The sequence below is a fragment of the Peromyscus californicus genome, unplaced genomic scaffold (genome assembly GCF_007827085.1).
Source record: "Peromyscus californicus insignis strain IS unplaced genomic scaffold, ASM782708v3 Scaffold_8__1_contigs__length_139910024, whole genome shotgun sequence".
Taxonomy (NCBI): domain Eukaryota; kingdom Metazoa; phylum Chordata; class Mammalia; order Rodentia; family Cricetidae; genus Peromyscus; species Peromyscus californicus.
Window position 1 is genome coordinate 23401193 of NW_026294606.1, and position 24725 is coordinate 23425917.

At 44.4% G+C, this 24725-nt stretch overlaps 1 protein-coding gene across 2 annotated transcripts in view; it reads left to right on the forward strand.

The window, feature by feature from the left end:
• The window catches only part of Elovl2 (ELOVL fatty acid elongase 2), a 41455-nt gene extending 17117 nt beyond the window's left edge, over positions 1-24338 (forward strand). For both annotated transcript variants that reach the window (XM_052728348.1, XM_052728349.1), the window contains exons 2-8: positions 7371-7434; positions 11893-12080; positions 16386-16463; positions 18405-18576; positions 21505-21629; positions 22065-22199; positions 23853-24338. In XM_052728348.1, the coding sequence (XP_052584308.1) occupies positions 7371-7434; positions 11893-12080; positions 16386-16463; positions 18405-18576; positions 21505-21629; positions 22065-22199; positions 23853-23978 (888 nt within the window). In that variant the 3' untranslated portion in view covers positions 23979-24338. The remainder of the gene's footprint in view (positions 1-7370; positions 7435-11892; positions 12081-16385; positions 16464-18404; positions 18577-21504; positions 21630-22064; positions 22200-23852) is intronic.
• Positions 24339-24725: the final 387 nt, after the last annotated feature.

The following is a 24725-nucleotide window of genomic DNA, read 5'->3' on the forward strand; positions in this document are numbered from 1 at the left end:
CAATATCTCAGGGTCAGTTCTTTGTGTATGAATCTGGCACTCTTCCCATCAGCTTTGAGGCTGGAAGAGAAGAAAGAACAAGAGGTCGGGAGAACAAACATTATCTCTTTAAAACTTCGAGCTGGAGAGGGAGGGCCTCAGAGAGCATGTACTCATAACACCAAATGACTTTTGTAATTTTAAAAAGTAGTCTACAGGGATGCAATAAGAGGTGTAAAATGATTGCATTTAATTAGGATCATTTTGTACTACAAAGTGCTTTCTACTGCCTAATGAATAGAAATATTCATAGTAAGAAAGGGGTTAGTAATATTTCATTAATGTGCTCATTTTAAAGGTATGGAAACAGTAATCCAAAACAGGATTTCTGATGTTGCTGAATTCTGAAAATGAGGGTCAAAGTCTTACATTTATATTATTTTGATAGTATGTTGGCAAAGGCATTATCTTTGTCACGTGTGTGTAACTCATAATAATTTGTCTTCTGCTTCCATTATCTGTAGACAGACCCTTTGTTACTACCCTCTTCCCTCCCCTAGAGGTCATATCCATTGGCCACTTTGCCTTGTGATTTACTAGTGATGAACATGAACTGTTAACATCCTATGATGCTGAAATATGTGAAAGCTGAGGACCTAAAGCTAGCCTGCAGTACTGTGTCACAGAGGCCAAAGAGAATGAAATTACAGGTCTTTGCACAGCCCAAGCTTCACTCTGCCTCCAGATGGTCTGCTGTTCTTCTAATAACCATTAATGGCTCTCATCTGACACTGCAGAAGAGCTAAGGGAGAGGTGTGACATCCTTCACCTTCTAGGAAAGACTGCAGTGAGGAGCCCACTGTCACCTTAGTGAGGACACACTGGCAAACAGAAGAATGTGTCCGAAGGGTTTCATTCAGCAGGGCTAGCTAGATCCTATTCCTCAACAGAGTCCTTTAGGAGCTGGTTTCACAGCTTAAGGGAAAATAGAAACTAAGCTAGCCACATGGCTATTGGGTTCTCTTGTTGGAATTAGCAGTTAAAATACACCCAAATTTATCAAAAAATATATTGAAATGTTGTAGATATCTTTATAATATATAGTTTGACCTAGAAATAAAGCAGATATGACCTTTGCTTAGAAAATCAGGAATCAAATCTGGCCCGTGCTTTCCCATGAAAGCATGAGAAGCTTTGCTTTGTTCCGTATTCAAAGGGAAAGCACTTGTCCATGAGAAGCACCGACCTGCTTCCCCTCTGCTTGGCACTTGACAACCAGGGCACAGGCGAACACAATTTCCTTTCATCGCCGCTGCTACTTGTGAAAGAGCCTCTTTCTTCCCGTGTCCCTAAGACACGGAAACTGCAATCGTCCTGACTAGTCTGAGTACAGAAATCTGGCTTTGGCTTAGTCTCCAAGGAGTTTTATAGTAGCTTACCACTTCCTGTGGGGAAGCAGAGGTTGTAATGGCTGTGGCAAAGATTTTGACCTAGTAGAACTGCTCATTGTGAAACTGGGGCTCCTTGTTCAGTGTGTAATGGATTTCATCTTACTCAATTAACATTAAGGCAAGTTATTTAGTATCTTTTAATAAGAGCAAACTGTTATAAGAAGAATGTTTGCTTTTTATTTCCAGTCTCTTGGAGGGAAGGCCCTAACTTTTTTTTCAGTTGCTTGCGTTTTTTTCAAGTTATTTAAATTGATTTCATTGTTTATATTCACTGTACATAGTACTATGTTACATAAGGACATTTTCAGACAAGCATACATTGAGCATGTCCCCCTTCTCACCCCACCTCCTCTTCATTTTGGTTGCCTTCTCCTCCTAGGGTTTCAGCTCTATTTTCTTACCATGTATGTATAAACAGTTTTACTTATCTATGTGAAATCTACCAACCATAGTGAGAAAACATATTAACTTTTGTTTTTCCAAGTTTAGGTTTGTTTGCTCAATGTGATTATCTCCAGTTACATCCATTTTCTTGCAAACACCTTTGTTCTTTACTATTGCTGGAAATGTCATTCTATTCATATTCTATGTGTTTTTAAGTTCCCTCTTCTGTGTGGGACACCAAGATAGGTTGTGTAACTTAGCCGTGTGTGAGTAGTGTGCAGTGAACGTTGATGGGCCTGGAGCTCTGTGATATGTTGGTTCAGAGTCCCTCAGGAAGTCCCTGAAATCTTGAAGCTAGCTCATAGGGTAGATCTAGTTTTGTTTTGCTGAGAAATCTCCATACTGACTCCCACAGTGATTGAACTAGTTTACACTCCCATCAACGGTGTATCCTCACTAGCATTTGTTGTTTTCTTAAAGACCATTCTGATTTGGGTGAGGAGGAGTGTCACTATCATTTTATTTTGCATTTCTCTGATAGCCAATGAAGAACCATGACTTCTAAATTGACTAGAAAGAAACTAATATAATATATTCATTTTATGAAATATATTTAATAAAATATCTTTAACCACTGAGTTAATATATAAATCATTTGTGCCTTATGAATATATTTTCAAGTATGCTTTTGGCTAGGGCAATTGCTCGGTGGTAGAGTGCTCATCTAGTATGCATTACATTGTTAGCTCGATTTTTGATGTGTCTTTGATAACCAAGCACCATCCTGCGCTCTATAGCCACTTGACGTGAACTTACGACTCTGTGTGTATGTGATTTATGTTTCACCTGTTTTTACCGCAGCTTTGAAAAATGCCCTCAAGTACTCTGTGCCCAGAGGCACATGTGCCAGGTCAGGTTTTTGGAGGAGGTCACCAGGGTAAGTCATGACTGACTTTGGCCTGTTGCTTTGTGACATCTGTGGAGATGGTCATCTTCTTTGCTCAGACACCCTTTGTTGGGCAGGCATCATGTCCACAAATAGTCTCCTCCATCTATGGATGCTGATTGCTTCCTGCACACTGCTGTACTGCTGTGCTGTTGCCCTGCCCAGTGTCCCCAACTCTTCTGGGGACTGGTCCTAGAGTCCTCAGTACCAGACTTCCTGCAGTGTTCTCTGGAAGTTGAGGAGAAAACCTGCATCCTTTTTAGTACTTAGATTGTAAAATACTCCTATCTTGCAAACTCGGTGTCTTTGTAAATATAAATACATTCTTTTCTTTTCCTTCCTTGGGCAGGATCTTGCTATGCAGCCTAGGCTGACCTTAAACTCAACTACCCTCCTTCCGGCCTCTCCAGTGCTGAGGTTGCAGACATGTTCCACCGTAGGTAGCCATCCTTTTCTTCTTGAGTATTGTTTTCTCTCTGCTCATGCTCCCTGAGGAACAGCTGTGGGGAATCCCGGGAAACAGAGCCTTGTTACCCTTGACATCACTCCTTTAGTGTCCTGTGTTCTACACTCAGGGCAGTGTCTGGCCACTCCATCAACCCACCTCTTTGGGCTGAATGCATTTCAGAACATTGCTTGGGTTCTTGTGCAAAGTGGACTGTCCCACCAGTTCACAGAGCATGCTGACAGCAGAGGGAGAGCCGGTCCTCCCACTCCAGCGCGTGCAGATAAAAGCAGATGGAGGAATGCATGCATGCCATGTCACACTCCAGAAAGCTGTTCTTGAAAGCCCATTACTGAAATTGTACTGAGCATTGATGGCTGGAACATCTAGAATAAGAAAGACTGGAGCTGTAGACGTTGTTCAGCAGCAAAGGCCTTGCCAAGAATCTAGAAACCCCTGGGTTCAGTTACCAATACTGGAAATCTATTTTTGTTTGTTTAGAGCTTGCCTAGTTGGCAGTTTCCATTCCTTACATTCAGCACAGCCTGCTGCTCCAGCCTCACTCTGATGCTTTGCTGGAGATTTTGCAGTCTCTCTTCTCTCTGATCTACTCTTCACTTGCCAAAGACAAATTCCCAATGCCCAGTCCATATACAATCAAACCTGCTGAGAAGAGAAGAGTGTTGTCGAAGGGGAGAGGGCAGAAGTGGAGCCCTAGAGCTTGCTAGCCCCAGTCCTAGGTGACTGGAGAACTCACTCATTAAGAGAAGCATTCCACAAGCTAAGGAACCCCTAACGTGTGCCAGACAAAGAGGCTATTGAGTAGTTTGAGAGAAGGGAAATGCAGAGAAAACAAAATGCACGTAAGAGGCATCCAGGCATTAGCCAGCAGAATCCACGCAGTGGCACAGAGGAAGCATATGATGCAGGAGGACCACTCCAGTAATCACACATGCCTGAGGCAGAATGCACATGAGGACATGGACACAGGGAGGCTGAGCAAACAGTAGAGATCACTGAATCTGGCCCAGCTAGCCAAAGGGGTTAATAACAATTATTTGATTTTCTAAAATTCTCCACATTGTATGCCCAGTAAGAATGCTAGTTCCTGAGCCAAGTGTGGCAGTGCATGTCTGTAATTCCTGTTCTCAGGACACTGAGGTGAGGGAACTGCAAATTCCAGGTCAGCCTGGCCTGTATAGCAGGGCACCACCAAAACAAGTTCCTCTTGTAATGGCCAATTAGATGTCAAGGAGTTGGGGTCCTTGGTATGGTATCCATGGTTTGCCTAACTGCAGTCCACTGAGTGGGAAATAGGAAAGAATAATCCCTAGGAGTCAGCCAACAGGCTCAGTGGTTGACAGTCAACCTTGAGCCCTGAATACAAGGTAAAGGTATGTTCCACAGTCCACATCTCCTTCTCCCGAGTTCCCTACAACTTAGTTCTGGCTTGAGGCTCTTGGTAAATTTCTGGCTCTGGAATCACACCCCATTTCCTGATTTGCTGTCACTGAATTTTTCAGCATTACTGTATTTGGAAACACATAAAAAGAGAAGTAAAGATTTTTACACTGTTACACTCAAATGTAGCCATCTGTTTGGTGTCTTAATGTGCTTGTTTTGAAAAGCAGTGAACTTCTGGTGAAAATGCCTATTCTGTCTTTAAACCATTCTCAAAAACTCTGCTAATAGAAGAAACACTCAAGATTCTGAGTCACGTTTTAAAATACAATACAGTGCCACCATAGGCAAAAGCTAAAATCTACAAAATAGAGCCAGTGAGATGGCTCAGCAGGCAAAGGTGCTTGCTGCCAAGGCTGACAGCCTGAGTGTGATAGCTGGGCCCTGGATAGTAGACCGGGAGAACCGCCCGATTCCGATTCCCACAAGTTGTCCTCTGCTTTCCACATACATGCTGTAGCATGTCTGTGTGCGTGCGGTTGCACCACACACACACACACACACACACACACACACACACACACACACACACACACACGTTCATTGACATGCCTGTAAAATACCCAAAAGATAGAAGTGTGAAGAAGAGGAAGAAGGGGAAATAGAAGGAAGAGAAAGGAGAGGCAAGATCTCCAGTCCTGTATTCCCATGGCAGGATGAGGCTCATCTCTCCCAGCCTCCTGCCTCTGCTTCTACAGAATGGCTCTTAATTATGATGCTAATGGTCAAATGCAATGAAGCCTTCTTGGAGGTAAACCCAAGCTAGTGAGGTGCTCAAGATGTGCTTCAGGAGCAGACCAGAAAAGAGCCCCCATTTGAGATAACCTGGTTTGACTTGACCTCCAACTAATGCAGTTAGAATGGGTAGGCATCCAGTTGGCACTGTTGGCAAAAAGCTAAATTCGCTCTTTCTTGTTCCCCAAGTGCTCACAGAAGCCAGTGGCTAGGGCGAGGGCATGTCCCAAGAAAGCTGCTACGGTTCCTGTAGTCTGCTGGACGGACCACCACTCCTCTAGGTGGTCTTCATACTTGTGGGGGTAGAAGCAGATCTTAGGAGTGCTGCTTCTAGCTGGTCGAGGTGAGGTGAATATGGTGGTAGAGATGGCACAGGGGTCCTGTGTTAATAGTGGACACCATTAGGTAGGCAGCCCAGGTTGCTTAGGGTGCTCTGGGCTACGGCTTTTCGGTTCAATTCACATATGGTGCTCGTGGCTTTCTCTAAACTCTACTTTGCATATGGCATCATTTTCCTTTTGCTTGAAGATGTCTTCAGCAGACTCTGAAGCAGTCCTGTTGGCTGTAGGCTTCCTTATGTGCATGTGCAAGTGTCCTTATTTAGCCCTTGTTTTTGAAGGATACTTTTTTCCCTGCAGTCCTCAAGCAGACACTGATCTGCTTTCTGCCACTATAGTTGTATTTTCCAAAGATTGCCTGCATTTCTACCATATGAGCCACTAGAGACCCTGGTCATCAGGGTTTCCTGGATGAGCTGTACCTGGTGTGCTTGCTTCTGTGACTCTCCTGAATGTCTATTCTTCTCTCCTGAGACAGTGTCCCTGAGGGTCAGAATTCAGCAGGAACTTCATCTCTTCCTGGTGCTTCTCAAGGGTATCTGAATTAAAGCCTTTGCTCTTTTCTACTATAGCCCTGAGAGCCTCCTAATGTTTTTAGCCCTGGAAGTCTGAGTTACTCTCTAGACTGAGAACTTCATGAGGATGAGGACCATGTACAGCTGACTTGGCACTTGGCACCTAACATAGCGCTGGCATCAGTGTTTAGTGAATGGCAAAGAAAGAAAGACCGGGTGCCCTTTTATTCCTTTTCCTTCTCTGCTCTCTCTTCCTGTTTTTTTGTGTTTAGTTTCCATGTTGTAAGTACATTTCTGCAACTTTACAGCAGCAGTGAGTTTGTAGCCTACTAATCAGAGCATCCTTAGCTCTTAAATTTTGGAAAATGGATTTTGAACCTGAGCAAACAAACCAAAAAAGTTCAAACATTTGTCCATGGTGTGGCAACTACCATGAGTCCATCTGTGAAGTTAATGCCCTTATCTGTTGAAGAATGGAATGTCTGATAGAGACCTGAATATCCACAGCTGTACAGCTGGCATTCTGTTCTGCCAAGATGTCACATCATTGCCCTTTCTCAAATCTGGAATTCAAAGACACCCCACATGGAAGCCAAAGATAAAACGGTGCTTTCAAAAGTTCAAGCTTGACTTAGCAAAGCACTTTTTACAGGGCTGTTATGAAATAAGAAAGATAAGGTTCCTGACTCACTGGCTGGCTGTAGTGGGGCTCGTGAGTGCTGTCCACTCCCCAGCCTCCCTTCCAAGCTTCCTCAGGTACTGAAAACCCATTTTTCTTCTTGAGATTTCAGGATCAAAGAGTGAATAGGACTAGTGTCAATAGCTGAAGCCATCCAGGTCCTCTCCTCAGATGCCTGAGCATCAATCCTCCTCTCTGAGCCTGGCCTGTCAGAGTATCTGAGCATGAGGTGCTATAGGGGGTCATGACACTCTACTCTGAATCTGGAGCTTACTCTATGTGAGGCTATCCTGAGGCCATCACACCAGCTGCTACCAAAGTAGTCACCTGAAATTCCTTCCCAGAACCCTGGATCCTGCTCAGTCTTCGTTCCCATTGCTTGAAGTGGCTTGAGAATTAAAAAAGAAAAACCTGCTTAATCTTCCCCTCTCTTTCAGGAGCATCTGAAGGCCTTTGATAATGAAGTTAATGCTTTCTTGGACAACATGTTTGGACCACGAGGTGAGTGAGCTGCTTGGGAACATGCAGGAAGAGTGCCATTTGCTTGTAGGAAAGGATTGTCTTTGGGGTTCTGAAAACAGTGTGGCATCTATCCTTATGGACTGTAAACTGCCTACATGTGGTTCCCCTTTCCAAGAATAGCAGAATCCTTGTTCCTTCTGCCCTGCTGTGTCTCTTGGGATGAGGGGCAGGTGAGAGGTAAATTTTCCCCAAGGTATCAGCTGTGAAGCCTGGTAGTCCTTTTGCTTTCTCCATCACCTCTCAGCCTCCCATCAGAGCCTGTCTTCCTCGCTCACATGGATACAGCCCCTTCAGACAGCTTCTGACTCCTCCAGCATGTAAACGTGGTTTATGTGCTGTTTCCCTACACCTGGACTTGCTCTCTGCTGTGTCTCCGTCTCTCCTGTCTGCTCAGCGCCTCCTCTTGCAGACACCAGTTGTGGGCTTTCTGGGGTGGCTTCCTCTCTACTGCACCTCATTGCTCTAGACTGCCCATTTCTTTCCGCATAGGCTTCCTAGTGGCCGCTTGTCTCTTGAGAGCAGGAGCCATGACCCTGTTCACCATCTATGACCAGGGCATGAACAGCTCTGGGAACAGAGGACTGATAGTTCTGACTAGATAAAGTCAGGACAGATGTGTTGCTTTACTTGGGTCTGGTTGTTTGACAAGCCTGCGGGAAATCCTTGGTTTCTACAAGGGGTTTCCTCAAGACTGTAAAGACAGGAAGAGGAACTGAAGTCTTAGCACTTCTCACAACCTTTATATAAACTTGGAGATATTTGGATCATTCCCTGGTTTTCACTGAGACTCTGAAACCTGTTCTAAGTGAATAGTGACTTTTGTTTTTTTAATAGAAACTGCAGTTTTTTGGGGGGAGGGGGAGCGGGGCAGTGGCTCTCCATTCTTCCCTTTGAGGATCTTTTGTGGTGGGCCAGCAGTGTCTGTCTGTAACCTCTGCATACCCTGCTTGCAGTTCTAGTGAGGTGAGGAGGAACTGGCCCAGAGTGGAGAAGATGGCCTCTTGCTTAGGCAGGATGCCACAGGAGCTGTGAAGTCTTGGGGACCACAACTTTCTGTTTCTCTCAGCAGAGAGTTAAACATTGGCCTCTCTGAACTAAGTTCACACTAAACTTTGCTGTCAGTAGATTAGTGGAGCTAAAATGAACATAGACATGGGACCCACTGAGGAAAGGATTGCAGTTGTTTACTGCGCTTCAGTGGTTCTGGTGGAATTGTTTCCTTTGTAGCAGGGAGATTATAATGTTAACAGTTTGACCACTGAATTGGGTTACTATAGTCATATCAAGAATCCTTGTACCTTCCTAAAGGTGACCCGCACTTACAGTGACTGCCACACCTAGTGACCTCAGAGGCATCCCCAGCTTTTTCTGATCTTGTGCACATCCTATCAGTAGCCTGAGGGATATGCCAGACACAGACAGAGTAACACTACTCAAGTACCAAAGCAACAGCATGGCAAACCCTTGCTCCCAAGTGTTAGTTGCAGTAGTTATGATCAACTTTAACTGTGGCATGCATGGACAGCAGCATGACAAACACAATACAGATCTCAGGTGCTGTGTTCAGAGTGCCAGCTGAAGGAATTTACATGAGTCTCCTCCTAACTCTAAGGATGTTAGTTCAGGTAAGAGGGGAGGAGACTGGTTCCTCCTCACAGAGCACAGGCAGAGGGAAACCTAGCATGTGGGAACAGTCAGGATGCAGCCTAAGTATGCATTCCCTGGGACTAGGTGACTTTGAGAATGACAGAAAGATAATCCCGCAGTTCTGAAGTCAAGGTAGGGCTCACTTTGTTCCCTTGACATTATGGGAAGAACCCGTCTGCTCTCCCCAGGTCAGGTTGCTGTCAGTCTGGTGTTCCTTGGCCTCTAGCTGCAGATCTGTCTTCATGTAGTTTTCATTTATTCTTTTGTTCCTCTCTTGGAAAGACACCACTGACTGGGTTATGGTGCAATCTTAACACAATTGCAACCGCACAGACCCCAGTTCCAAGGGAAGTCACATACATACAGCAGGTGTCGGGCTTGAACATGTCTTGGAGGGATGCAGTTCAGCGGCAGCATCGTAACACAGGTGGGGAAGCTGATCACCGTGAGCTTTCTGCCTCTGTGGCTGACGTTCCCTAAGGAACCCCAGGAAAGGCTCTATTATTTCTCTAGGTGGATTGCTTTGAGAAATCTGTCAATACATGTCAAGCTTTAGACAGTGCCTGACATGGAGAAAGTCTTTGCAGTTAGCTATGGCAGGATAGCTTGAACAAGAAGCCAAAGTGGTCATTTTCTTGTTGAGCAAGTACAGCTGTGGCTATGAAAGGGCGTGGGAAATGGCTCCCTTCAGAAGGCAGTCTTCATGTGGGCATTAAAGGATGGACAGGAGGGCACATAGCACATAGGCTTCTAGGAAGAGTATGAGCCTGTGCCTGAAAGGCTATAGCGGATCTGAACTCGGAGCTCCTATCACTCACCTGTCACGTGATCTGTCACCAAAGGCGCTGTCTCTAGAACACTCCTTGGCACAGTGGCGGTGCTCACAAAGGCACTCTCCTCATTAGTTTGGACTGTAAGTGTGCTGAGAACAGGTCAGAATAGATGGTGTGGTGGACTGAGGCCGTGGGAGAACCAGCAAGGTGGAAACAGTTTTGTTGTGCTATCTGTGAAGGTTAGAACCAGCATGCAAATTTCATGATTCCAGGTCAATCTTTAAAGAAAAGGAGACTAAGGAACAAATCTCATTTGTACCTACAGGTCACTTCCAAGTATTACCCAGTGTTAGAGATTGATCATAGGCTGTTGTGTTTCACTCTCTGGAGGAAGAGCATCTGGTGACTTCTGGCTCTTGCCCCTGTTATTGACGTGTCTAGTCCTGAGATAACTCTGTAGCCACAGTTTTGTATCATGCTGTTCTCAGCCACTCCAAGGCTTTGCCTCTTTGTCCTCAGTGCCCATACTCTCTGTTCTGGAATGCCATCACCCTGTAAGCTCTGGGTGCTGGGGCTTAGGATGCAATGTGCCCTCTTTCCTCTGTCCTTCCCAATGGAAGGGTCTCAGAGAGGAGTATGGGTTGAGGTGGCAGATGTAATTGAAATCCCGACACTGCTGTCATTGTATTCCTTTTCTCAGTTGTTTCTTCACCCATAAGATGTGTCGAGTTAGCGTGAATAAATGCAGGAGCCGATACAAAGCATTCAGTTGTCAACTGAAGCCATTTGTCCCATGCAAGCTTGTCTAACTTAAATACATGTGTGGGCCGGGCTGAGCTCATGTGCTGTGTATATACAGGAACTACAGACATCAGAAGAGGCATCAGATGCCCTGGACCTGGAGTCACCAATGGTTATGAGTAGCCATGTGGGTACTAGGCACTGAACCCGAGTACTGTGTGAGAACAAGTGCTCTTCAACTCCGAGCCATCCCCCCAGTCCTTAAATATTAGGGTTTTTGTTTTTGTTCTTGTTTTTGAGACAAGGTCTCATTATATAGACCAGGCTGGTTTGGAACTCAGAGATCTGTCTGCCCCTACCTGCCAGGTGCTGAGATTAAAGATGTATACCACCACTCCCAGCCCATGAAGGCTTTTGAATTTATTTTTATTACTTTAAATTGTGCATATATGAATATGTACACTTGAGTGCAGGTGCCCATGGTATCCATTCTAGTGAAGCTGGGTAACTGCTGAATCATCTCATAAGCCCCTCTGAAAACTTAACTGTGCCTCCCTGCTGCTCTCTGGCTTGCTTACCTCAGCATCGTATTGGTGTGTGTGTGTGTGTGTGTGTGTGTGTGTGTGTGTGTGTGTGTGTGTGTGTAGTACCCTTATCTGAGGTCTGAGGTTTTGTCCCATAATCTACTATAATCCAAAAAATTTCAATGGCAAATTCCAGAAGTAACAATTTGTATGTTTAAAATTACATACTGTTTTGGGTAGAATGATGAACTCTGTCCTGTCTGGAACTCAAATTATCCTTTTGTCCGGTGTATCCATGCCCTGTATCCTACCCACCCTCAGTTATTCACCAGCCTTTGCTTGTCAAGTCTATACAGCAGCCACAGGGCTTGTATTGAGGGAACACCTGCTTTTCTTAGTATCGGCCTCAGGTGCAAGAGCAACGGGGCTGCCAATTTGGTTACTGCTCAGAAAACCATAAACTGCCTCCTTCAAGTGAAAAGGTAAAAGTCCCCAACTTAATAAGAAAAATTTTCTGAAGTCTAGAGAAAGAACTAGGATGTCTGTGGACTTGTTCAGGGGAAGCAGCTTGAGCTGGTCATGTGAGTGCATCTCAGACAGCAAGTGCTCAGTGAGGTCAGGAAAAGTGTTCTGTGGGCACCTGGGGACCTCCCACCTTGGATAAGGGAGCCCGCTGCAGACTGTGTGAGCCAGTGTTGCTAACTGCATGGAGCACTGCTCCTCAGGCTCCTCACCATATGCTTTCTTTCCAGATTCTCGAGTGCGAGGGTGGTTCCTGTTGGACTCTTACCTGCCTACCTTCATTCTCACCGTCACATATCTGCTCTCGATATGGCTGGGTAACAAATACATGAAGAACAGGCCGGCTCTTTCTCTCAGGGGAATCCTCACCTTGTATAACCTGGGAATCACACTTCTTTCTGCATATATGCTGGTGGAGGTAAGTGTGTGCGGCTCTGAGTGTTTGAGTTCGAGGACTGGTCAGATGTGGCCTTCCAGAACTGTGAAAGGTCGCAGTTACCTTGGCACCACTCTGGAAAAACCCAGAAAGCTGCTTGCACTGGTACTCTTCCTTCCCAAAGTGTCAGAAGCCCTTGTTTCTGACTTGAATTTAGGCCTGTTTCTGGAGTCCTTAACCCAATTAGAATTAGAATCATGATTAAGATCATGTCGTATAATTTCTTCTGTACCTTATGATCCTGATTTAAATGCACTAAATGATTCATATGTAGCTAGTGTACAGAGATGCAGATGTCTGGACTGCGCTGGCAAGCCTGAGTTGACACTAGTCGGCTCTAGCTGCCTCCAGGCCTTCAACTCCACCCTTAAAAGCATATAACCGCAGAAATAAGTGATGGTTGCTTTGCCTAATACAACCAAGAGTTTCTGCCATATAATACAAGGAGAAGTCTATTCTTCTTCCAGTATTCAACTTGCTCTAGCAAAACTAAAGAGGAGTAAGAGGGACAACCCAATCAAATTAGGATAAAACCATCCATAAAGGTTATAAATGGCTAGTAATGACGCAAGCAGGACTTTTCTACTGATCTAAAATTTAAAAAGACAGAAATCCGTATCTTTTTTTGTTTGTTTTGTTTTTTGAGACAGGGTTACTCTGTGTAGCTTTGCGCCTCTCCTGGAACTCATTTGGTAGTCCAGGCTGGCCTCGAACTCACAGAGATCCGCCTGGCTCTGCCTCCCGAGTGCTGGGATTAAAGGCGTGCGCCACCACCACCCAGCTCAGAAATCCGTATCTTAAAATGCTGGTTTCTCACTCTGACTTTATTTTGTGCATTAGCTAATATGCACCATTTTAATAATGGCCATTAGCTGTTGCCATAGTGACCAAAATGAAGCACTGGTGGGTGGAATTTTGGGTGAGGAAAGCCATATAAAGTTTCAGCATCACATCACAGGCAACCACTAAGTTTTCTGACACTAAAAAGAGTTTTAGGTTCTTTGCTAAGATGTATTTAGCATGATAGGTGTGAGCTGGTCCGATGAAGCATGGGTTTAGTTTTTTTCTTGAGACAGGCTTTCTCTATGTAGCTCTGGCTATCCTGGAACTCACTATGTAGACCAGTTTGGCCTTGAACTCACAGAGATTAAAGGTGTGTTTCACCGTGCCCAGTTAGACTTAATTTCTTTACATGATTGCAAGGAAAGAGACCTTCCTTGATCAGGAGCAAGGCTGGAAGCAGTGTCCCAGGAGACGGAACACACAGCTTCCCAGGCTGCAGCTGCCAGGAGCCTGGACTAGGTGGTAAGGTTGGGCTGAAGCCGATGGACTCTAGGTGAGCTTTAGAGTTCCTCCATCCACAGCAGCTCCATGTTAATCTTATTGACAACCTTGTTTATTTCCTTCAGTACAAAGGTTAGATGGCTTTGGTCCTCAACCCAGTTAGGGGATTATGAGTAGCCCAGGAGGCAGCTTAATTCTGCTACACAGTTACTAAGTGGTTAGATACATACCACGGGATTGGTGACTGCCTGGAAAATCTGGATAACACAGGACATGCCCTGGGCAAACAGAATATGCCCTGTTTGCTAAGGGGTTACCCCACAGCTGCACTGTTACTATAGAAAACATATACTTAACCCTTCAATACAGCTTTCATCCTGCAAATAGTTTAAATAATATTTGTGTGCCACGTAGCTTTCTGAGTCTGAAAACTGACCAGCACACACACACACACACACACACACACACACACACACACACACACATACACACACATACACACAAACGTGCTTATCCTTACATCCTGTAAGGTATCCCAGTCTCCAGCCTACCCCAAGTGGGCAGTTCCGGACAGGAGCATAAAGCCCAGGAGGCTTCTGGGAACCTGATTCAAAATGGAGTGCACTGGGAAATCCCAAGGGATTCTGCTTTCATTGGACTCACTCATCCTCAGAACCTTAGTTATAATTACGTTACCTGAAGGTGGTTTTGTTAGAAGAGAAATACACCAACTACATCAGAACTGTGAAGAAGAGACCAAGGCTCCAAACAGTAGTTACTTAGTCATCAATATTGTTAAGGCAGAGGAAAATTCTAGCCCTTTGCCTAGAAAACACTATATTCTAGAATTTCAAATTGTTGCAGGGAGAGAGTTGCTTTTGTAGAATTTCAATGAAGAATTTAATAGATTTGTTTTCTCATGTTATAGAAGGAATAGAAGAGAGTGAGTTAGGAACCCTGAGTTCTAATGACGTTCCCACCACTCCTTAGCTATGCAGCCCTGAGCACACCACTCACTCATCAGGTATTACTGAGTACTCACTGCCTCCTGGGAATGGGTCAAGGATGGCTAGATGATGGGTTTTTTAAATGGCAGCTTTTTAATAGAGAATAATGGGGAAGGTTGTTGCTAAAGTTTTCCTGTCTAGCCCACAGTCAGGACAAACTCTCTCTCCCGCCAGTCCCACAGCCACTCAGACCCGACCAAGTAAACACAGAGACTTATATTGGTTACAAACTGTATGGCCGTGGCAGGCTTCTTGCTAACTGTTCTTACAGCTTAAATTAATCCATTTCTATAAGTCTATACCTTGCCACGTGTTTCGTGGCTTACCGGCATCTTCACATGCTGTTTCTCATCATGACGGCTGGCAGTGTCTCTCTGACTCAGCCTTTCACTTCCCAGCTTTATTCTCCTCCTTGTCCCGCCTATACTTCCTGCCTAGCCAATGGCCAATCAGTGTTATATTTACCAACCAATCAGAGCAACACATTGCCATGCAGAACATCCCCCAGCACTTCCCCCTTTCCTTTTTTCAAAAAGGAAGGTTTTAACCTTAACAAAGTAAAATTACATATAATTTGGGAATTTGGGCGTAGCTTCTCTTGCTACTTCCTGCTGGAGGGGGGCGCTGTATCTTATGGGGACACAAAGAAAATTTTAGGATTATGGAATAGTCCATGAGGCTGTATCGTCTGAGCCAGTTGCCTTCAAACCATTCTGGATGTTGGATCATCTGGGCCATGGTGTCATCGGAGACCTTTCAGGGGGTCTTGGCTGGTCAAACCTGATGTATCTTAATCTGGAACAAATCCATAGCCTCTGGCTTTCTGTGGGAACAAAAGCAGAGTCTCCTTTCCAAAGCAACACATACTTACATCCAAATTTTGAAGTCATGGTATCTTTAAAATATACATATTGGTTTAACTCAACATCTTTTATGATCAAATGTTTTTCTGCAGTTAAAAATCCCAAAGACAACACAATCCAGATTCTCTGTGTAATATCCATTTTTACGTGGCTTATTTTTTATACTACCTTTACTGTCTCTTTAAAGACTTTATTTTTTAAAACTATGTATTTGTTTCTATAACTCTATATATCACTTTTGTCTCTTTCAAGCCTACGTATCTTTTCCACACATTGTAAACTATACATCTGAATCTGTCTTATTGTGAATCTATTGCCTTAAACTGCAGCAGCTGTGGCTGCTGGCTCCGCCCACCTCAGCTTCCCAACATGGCGGCGGTACTGTAGTTTTCCACCAGCTCTGGGAGCTATCGTGGGTCTATGCTTTTATCCAAGCAGCGTGTAGCCCAGAAACCTCTTTTTTTTGTTTTGTACTAGAAAAGGCTAAATCCACCATGCAGTTTAATGTGCCACTTGCATAGGCCTCATTCCCGCCATACTGCAGGTCGAGCGCGCACGCTAGGAACCCACCAGTAGCTCAAATGGGCAGCTGCCGCTCATTTGAGAGAGACAATTAGGAAGCTGTTTTTAGCTCCGTTTTAGAATCTTTTCTCAGGTTTTAGGTGGAAACTCTTGCCACCACGTTGGACGCCAGAAGGTAGGTGTCAATCACGTAATTTATTTGATTACCAAGTAGTACAGACACAGTGAAGAAAATGTTTAAAGAACTTTCTGACCCCTTTTAATATCTGTAAAACTATAATGTACATTTCATCAATGTATTAAATTGAAGATATTTTAGTAGTTTCCTCCCATGCGTTTATTCTTGTATGTTGTAAGACAGATAAATAAATAATTTGTACTAAAGTTATAGATGCTCTTACATTTGGGTGATCTGAATGGTTAGAAGTGTGTGAGGGGACAGAAGCCCTGGCTTCTGTGCAGCAGCAGGAGGTAGCCCCTCGCTGGTGTGTGAGGGCAAATGGCTCGGATTCTGGGTGTTTCTGCCCTACCTGGGAGTGCAAGCTGGTTGAAGTGTTCAGTGCCCTCACGTGCTTGTGTTGATTTCTTTCCCTTCCTCCGTGCTCTGGCAGCTCATCCTCTCCAGCTGGGAAGGAGGCTACAACCTACAATGTCAGAATCTGGACAGTGCAGGAGAAGGAGATATCCGGGTGAGCCCTGAGAAGTACTGAAAAAGAGCAGAGTCTTGCCCTGTACAGTGAGAGTCTGGGATTACATGAAGAGCTTGGGGTCTGACGGGAAGACTTAGTGACAGACATGTCTTAGAAATGGCTGGGTGGCGGGCTTACTGAACCACACACATCCATGAATAGAAGCCTCTACCAGGTGCAGTGAGCCTGGCCTCAGGACCATCTCCTGCTTCAGGACATATTTAAATGCAAACCAGCCACTTGCAGGCTGTGTTTATCAGGAAGGCCTTTTGTGTGATACAGTGTGTGTATTGATTTCTGTATTTTTAAAGGGAAACTGTGGCAGGAGAAACAAGAAGCTAGTTAGAACAGCCTCTTCTGTGGAAGTAGGCGAGTTGGGATAGGATGGCAGCCACACTGCTCTCAGTACACAACTCATTTGATTTTTGAAATCATCCTTTTACATAAATTGTAAACAAAATTAAGTTTTAAAAGGAAACAAGGCAAGTTTCCTCCCTAAAACATCAGAAGCAAAGTAAGGTAAATGAATTCACATGCATAGGAAGGTACCCATCAGAAATCACAACAAATAGGGATAGCCATTGTGGGCAGATAGCTACAGTGGGCAGCATCTTAATTCAGAATTCTTTGTTGCTATTGCTTATTAATAAAAATGCATTGCTGCTTTTAGACAGCCACAGGACACTGGGAGATAGAGTATATAATAAACTAACATCATTAGTAACTAGTACTTGAAAGAAAGAGATATACTTTTAAAAGTAGTGAGAGTTAAACCCAGTAGTCGTCAATGCAAATTAGAAATGTCATATTAACCTCATGAAAGAGGCTGTATTTTATATCTTTTATCTTCAGAAAAGGCCCCTTTAGTCTATGACAGCCCAAGGTACTGAGCTAGACTTTACAGAGTGGGCTGTCTACCAGAAGGGATGAGGATTCTTTGGGCATGGCCAGTTCCAAGTTTGGGCCAGGGAATGTATTTCAAGTGACTCTGTGACCCTCAGCAAAGGAGCTATGCATGACTATTGGGGTCATGCGTAGTTACAGGAACCACCTTGAAAACTCCCTCTCATTGGCTGTCCAGGACAATCCAAGCATCAGAAAGAACACTGCCTGCGATGAGCTAGAGCACACTGAGAGATGAAAGAGAGCACATCTCTAAAAGAAAATGAGTCCCACTGTTCCCTTTTAAAGGTTGCTACACCAGGTCATTGCAGAAAAAATTAAGGCAAATAACTGAACATCCATCATGTCTTTATATGCGAATTTCCAAATACAAGAGGAGGGGAAATTCCCTATAGGAGAAAAATGTGTGAGTCACAGTAGAATCGGAGCATCACTTTGCATCTCCCAGAAGCACGATGCTTCCCTTCGCAAAACTGTCCATCACCTGAACAAGAGAGCACCCACTTATGGTGATGTGAAACACACTGGTGGATCCCCATCATGCACTTTTAGAGCTCTGACTATAGAGGTATAGTTAAGGCAGTCTGGGACTGTAAATGGTTCTGAGAAAAAGGAGGTAGCTCAGGAAAGTTCCTGAGAGAAGGTGGCTACCAAGATGAGGATTAGGGAAGGATGGCTAAAATGTGCCAGATCTGAGGCAGGAAGTGTTCGACGTAGGTGGGACGGAGAGTCAGTACTCACACAGGCTGAAGAGCCCACTTTTAGGGTTCACAGAAGCCTTGCAGAATGGAAGGTAGTGGAAGATCCTTTCCTTAGGTGCGGAACCATGGACAATAGCCTGTGGGTGGCAGGGAGTAACTGGATTGGATGCATGTTTGGGAAAGATAGCCCCTCTTTCAGTAGAGAGTAGACTCATGGAATAAGAAGGAACTAGGGGAAAGACAGCAGATGAGCAGCACTCTGCAGTCTGAAGGAAGCACAGAGCTGGAGTATGCTGGGGTACACTGTCAACTTTTCTCCCTCTTGAACTTGCTGTAGGTAGCCAAGGTCTTGTGGTGGTACTACTTCTCCAAACTAGTGGAGTTCCTGGACACGATTTTCTTTGTTCTTCGAAAGAAGACCAGTCAGATCACCTTCCTTCATGTCTATCACCATGCCTCAATGTTTAACATCTGGTGGTGTGTTCTGAACTGGATACCTTGTGGTCAAAGTAAGTCCTTTTGGTAACTCTTGGTTCTGAGAAATGAGTCTCACAATATCACCAGCACACCTCTGAGTCCACCCAGTGTGTGTTGACTAGGAGATATGGGAGCCCCTAAAGTAATGTCCTTGTCACCACAGGAAGCAACATTTGCAGGTGGCTGTTTGATTTCTGGATTATTATGTTGGCAAAATCTGAGCAAGACCTTAAATTTAAAAACTGATTTCTTTACCATGCACCAATTGTCGGATGGGCAGAGAAGCATAGGCCTCAGCCAGAGCACCTGACTCCATAGAGGGCAGTCCTTACCACTTCAGGCAGCATCTGCCACAGCCGCCACCTCACTGTGACACACGTCAACATTTCAACCCTTAGAGGTTCTTCACTTCACATTCTGGAAAACCAAGAGTTCTCTGCACCAAACAATAGCTTTCACCTTTTTAAATAGATTTTAAGCTAGATGTGGTGGTTCACACCTGTGGTCCTAGTGCTTAGCAGGCTGGGGTAGGAGGAGCTTCAACACGGCAAGATCCTGTCTTAAAACACATGTCCATGCCTGCCTATATACACGCACACACATGATACATGTAGCACAGTAAACTAGTGTGGTCTCTCATATCACATACTTTGCATGGAGCAACAGCTCCATGAGGAGGTACTGTTGACCCTGGCTTTACCTGGAACACTGTGGTGGGAGGTAGTGTTGACCCTGGCTTTACCTGGAACACTGTGGTGGGAGGTAGTGTTGACCCTGGCTTTACCTGGAACACTGTGGTGGGAGGTAGTGTTGACCCTGGCTTTACCTGGAACACTGTGGTGTCTTGTTTTAGCCCTACTTTACTTTTTTTTAGTTTTTAAAAATTTTATGTTGCCAGGTGGTGGTGGTGGTGGCGGTGGTGGTGGTGCACACTTTAACCACAGCACTCAGGAGGCAGAACCAAGCGGATCTCTGAGTTTGAGACCAGCCTGGTCTATAGAGTGAGATCCAGGACAGGCACCAAAACTACACAGAGAAACCCTGTCTCAAAAAAACAAAAAAAAAAAAATGTGTGTATTGGTTTTTTTCCATGGGTGTCAGGTACTCTGGAACTGGGGTTACAGACAATTGTGAGGTGCCTGGGTCCTCTGGAAGAGCAGGCAGTACTCTTTACCACTGAGCCATCTCTTCAGCCCCCCTCCCCACCACTTTACTTTGACTGTAAGCAGTTGATGATGTCTTTCTCTGTGATGACTTCACAGCCCATAGGGAGCGGGGTAGGGTACTCACTTGTGACTGAACTAAAGAGACAGTACTTTTATTTAAATCATCATGTTCCCATGACTTTGAAAATATTCTATGAAAAATTAGATGGGACAAAACAAGAAAAAGTGTTTTTAGAGAGCCGAGTATATAACTCACCAATGGAGCACTTGCTTAATATATACAAGAATGCTCCATTGCCAGGACCCTAAAAAAGTCAAATTGAGTGACGGCTTTTAAAAAGTTTAAAATGGGTGTGGTGGCACACACCTTAGGAGTTGGGGTCTTGTGTCAATGATAAAAAGTGCCAAGGATATGTGGGATGCAGATACCCCTTGACACACCAAAGAGTCAATTCTGGTAAACCCACCGTGAATTGAAACTACCCTAAGTGAAAACTGCGTGTGATGCGCATAGCCCACTGAGCACCCGTCACGGCCTCAGTACAGGGTTCATATCAAACGGCCTCACCTCCTGGTTGCAGTACGGAATGAGCTGCCATCATTTCCATCACCCGCCATCCAGAGAGCACTAGACCACTGTTACTACAGGTCAACAGTCAGGGCTCAAATTACGGTTTCTACCAAATGTGGATAATTTGGATCCAGTCATCAAGTTGAAAGATCATGAATAGAGCCATCGTTGGTTGTATGATATCCCTGGCTGTCAAGGTCCAAGTGAAAATTCCCATGCAAGGGATGAAAGTGCACAGAAGACAGATGGCCTTTAAACTCAGATGACAGGCTCCCTGTGCACCTTTAGGTGCTAAGGAAGATTAGTGAAGGTCACAGGAGCAGTTTTTTGAGGAGTTGTTTGGTTTTTTTTTCCAGTTTTGACAGTTTCATTATGCATTTAAAATTCACATTTCACTGTTCAGAGATGGTCCTGTGAATATTTGTGTGCTGTATCTCCAAGATGTTTACAAAAATTATAAGTACAGAGCTTCTCAGAAATGAGAACCCAGATGGACAAATCTCATCTTGGACTGCTGAGTACTCCCATAGTCTTTTTTTTCCCATGGAAACTCAAGTGTCATAACACATACTGGCCAGTATTTGCTGAAAACTTACTGTATGTATCACGCTGTTGGTTTTGCTTTCCAGTTATCTAGGTTACTAATGTAGGGTGAGAAATGGGGGCTAAAGAATTGAAACTGACTAAGAAGTAGGCCGTGCTCTTTAGTTCAGACAATGCAGGACAGTCTCTCAATCCCACCACAGCTTTGAGTGGTTTCAAAATGAGAAAAGAGCTTACACACAAACACATTCCAGACATAAGAAACCACTAGGCAAGCACTCCAGCCACAGGAGGCTCTGTCACCAACATGGCTTAATCAAGGTTTAGGCAAAAGAAAGTCAACTCTCCTGTAGTGGGATTCTGCAACCAGACTCAGCTTCACCTTTCTCTGCCTCCCTGATTAGCTGGTAAGAATGACTGCTGCAGAGACAGTGAGCCCTTTTCAGATACGGAGTAGCTGGCTTGGCTGGCTGAACATCTCTCCTGGACTACACCTCTGTCTAGAAGGTTTTACTGAATCCTGGAATGACCGCACCAGTTAGAGATCTCTCCATGAATGCTGTTGCGTGATTGTCTACACCTGTTAGCACTTTTCAGTCAGGATAGAGACCGACAGATAACGAGGAAGGACAAGCACCTCCCTTTCTGGGAGTACTAACTCACATACTCCACTGTCCTAGGCTTCTTTGGACCAACCCTGAACAGTTTTATTCATATTCTCATGTACTCCTACTACGGACTCTCTGTGTTCCCGTCCATGCACAAGTACCTTTGGTGGAAGAAATACCTCACCCAGGCTCAGCTGGTATGTTGCTCTTCCTTTGCTTCTCCATGTGCCTCACAGACAGGGAAGGAACAGGCTTTTCAGGCTCTGTGCCTAGGCTGCCTTTTATCTTAATGTGGCCTGGAGGAGTCATACTTCGGCCACAATATGCCTTTGTGTTTGCGGTTAGCTTCTAAGTGGAGATTTTCTGGTTTGAAATAATAATCATTTTTGAGTTAATATAAAACTGAGATCATTTTTTAAATTAAAATAAACTTAACTACTTTTCCATCAGAAATAGACAAATTTATATACTTACATAATTTCAAATAAAGTCTCTGGGCAGGGTAGTGGACTATTGGGGTATTTTTCTTGATTTGCTTCTGCAGAATATAACAAGGGACAGTAGCCGTGTGTAGACCAATAGGGCCTCCCTCCCATGGGACCTGTTCTCAGCTGCAGCCCTCTGTCTTGCAGGTGCAATTTGTGCTGACCATCACGCACACCCTCAGTGCCGTGGTGAAGCCCTGCGGCTTCCCCTTCGGCTGTCTCATCTTCCAGTCTTCCTACATGATGACACTGGTTATCCTGTTCCTAAACTTCTATGTCCAGGTAAGTAAGGTGTAAGTGTTCAGGGCAGAGCGACAAGCTGCCCCAATGTACGGTGTATCTAAGATAGTGGGACGCCAAGGAGGAAGTGAAGGGTACCCTCCTAACCCTTCTCCCCACATCCTCCTCCAAGGACAGCCAGCTAACAGTCCAGTTGGCCTTTGCTGAGAGCTCATTCTGAAAGACTAAGTTCCATTATATCTGCACCTGTGTTTGCCCCCGCCACCACCCAGACCTGACGTCGGAAAGCTGAACAGGTGTAGTAACACAGAGCCAGGAAGCTTGAGTGGAGAACAACTTGACAATTGTGTTTCGTGTTTAATAATGAATTCAGTGAGCCTCCGTCAGCTGCTCTGAGGTATGGAGGCAGTGTTCATTTGGGGAAATTCCTTCAAGGCAAAACCAGCATGGACATGGACAGGGCATGCTGGCTCACTCTTTGTCAAGTGACATTTTCTTTTCAATTAACAATTGAGATGAGAGCATCCTGCACAGTGACTTTGTCCTAAGAACCCACACAGGCTGGGGCAGCAGAGGCTCAGGTGGCTGTGAATTATAAATGGTGGGGCTAAGGAAATGAAAAGGCTGCTTCACACCAAAAAGAAAAAGCATAATTTGTATTCAAACAGTACTTTTGAAATTCTAGTCAACTGTGTTTTCTTCTCCAGACAATTGCTCTCATTTTTAGTTTTTGTTCCATAGTGGTTTTATGTGAAAGACCACTGTGGGAACTGGACCTTTGACAGCTTTTCAGAGTGTGTGTTTCTGAACTGGACTGGCTGTCCTTTGCCCTTCTAACAGATCAGTCTCATATGAGGATGTCTAAAGACAGACGCATTGGTGGAACCAAACAGATCCACATGTGCGTACCAGAGCTCGAAGGGAACAGCATGGGCTCACCGTAGCTGGCAGTGGTAGGCAATGGGTACCAAAACTCTGTCTACACACTGATTCAGACTTTATACCATTCCAGTCTTGACCCTTGTTAATACCATCATTGCTTTTTAAAAAAGTAAAAATACTGTTATCCTAGCACTGAAGAGGTAGACACAGGAAGATCAAGAGTTCAAGGTGATCATGGGTAGCAAGTTGGAGACCAGTTTGGGTGGAATGAGACCTTGTCTCAAAAAATAGATAAATAAATAAAAATAAGGTGACAGATCAGGTATTTCATCAGAATGAGAGAGGGGGACATATAAGGCCGGAGTGGAGTTCTGTGGCAGATGACATAATTAATATGCATGAGACCCTGCTTTCCATCTTCAGCACTAAAGAGAACGTTTAAAACCCTTCCAGAATCAGATAATGTTGTAATTACAATCTCAGAATAAAAAAGTAAAATAACAGCTCCTTTTATCTTGAATTTTAAAGGAAGTTATATTTTTCCCAAGTGAATTACTAATATAAGCTGCTTTGCATGCTAAGCAAATTATGATGTAACACAGATAAAGTGAAATAACCTGTACTGACATTCCTGTATTTGCCTTGGTTTTTACCTGAGCTTTACAGCAAGAGGCTTCAAAACAAAGTCTTATTAGGAGGTCCAGTGCCAAGGAAGACTGTGGAATGCTTTAAATGCATGCTGTGTCAGAAGTTTAGAGACAATGACTTATTAACTCGTCTCCTCTGCTTTTCCTCCTGTCTACTCTCTGACAGACATACCGAAAAAAGCCAGCGAAGAAAGAGATGCCAGAGCTGCCCACAGGGAAAGAGGTGAAGAATGGTTTGCCCAAAGCCCACTCGGCCGCAGCTAACGGTGTAACAAACAAGAAGGTGCAATGAATGGAGTGATGGGGAGCATCACAAGTGCAGCAGCCCAACAGATGAGCTTGTTTTAAAGCCAAGACTGGATTGAAAGTTGTCTGTTTTAGCATAAACTAATTCCTTTTGAGTTTGTAAATCATTTGTACCCAGAATGTATTATAATGTATTGCTATTAGGTTACTCTATTAACTGAAGCGATGCCGACCTCTACAAACCTCAGAACAGGTGCAGCGCCCCCTCTCTCCTGAACTCTTTGTAATGCCTTATTCACGCAGAAAACCAGGAGACACGGGCTTTGTTTTTCATGGCAAGTCTTCAGAGTTAATTTTCTTTAGATTAAATGTGTAAAATAAAATGTTAATTATATTGTAAATGTCAGGGTCTGCTCTAGTCCATGTCAAGCAATAACTGTCAGTGCATAAATCGATGATTAGTCTACTTGCTCCTTAAGGTATCAACTCTAGGAAGCGTTTAAATGGAATCCTTAACAAAAGACAGAATCTAGCATCACCTCTCCCTCTCTCAAGCCAGGGAGGCAGCTACATTTTTAACCACTCTGATTCTAAATTTAGTGACATAGTAATGAGATTCATTTTTCTTCAACACAGTTTGAAGATTAGTCATTTTATGAACGAACAACTTCGTGAGCTGGGTATGGTGGCATACACCTGCGATCCCAAGTGTTTGGGTATCGAGACAGCCTGGGCGACATGGGCACAAGAAGACCTTGTCTCAACCAGAAAACAATTCTTTTGCCAAATGATC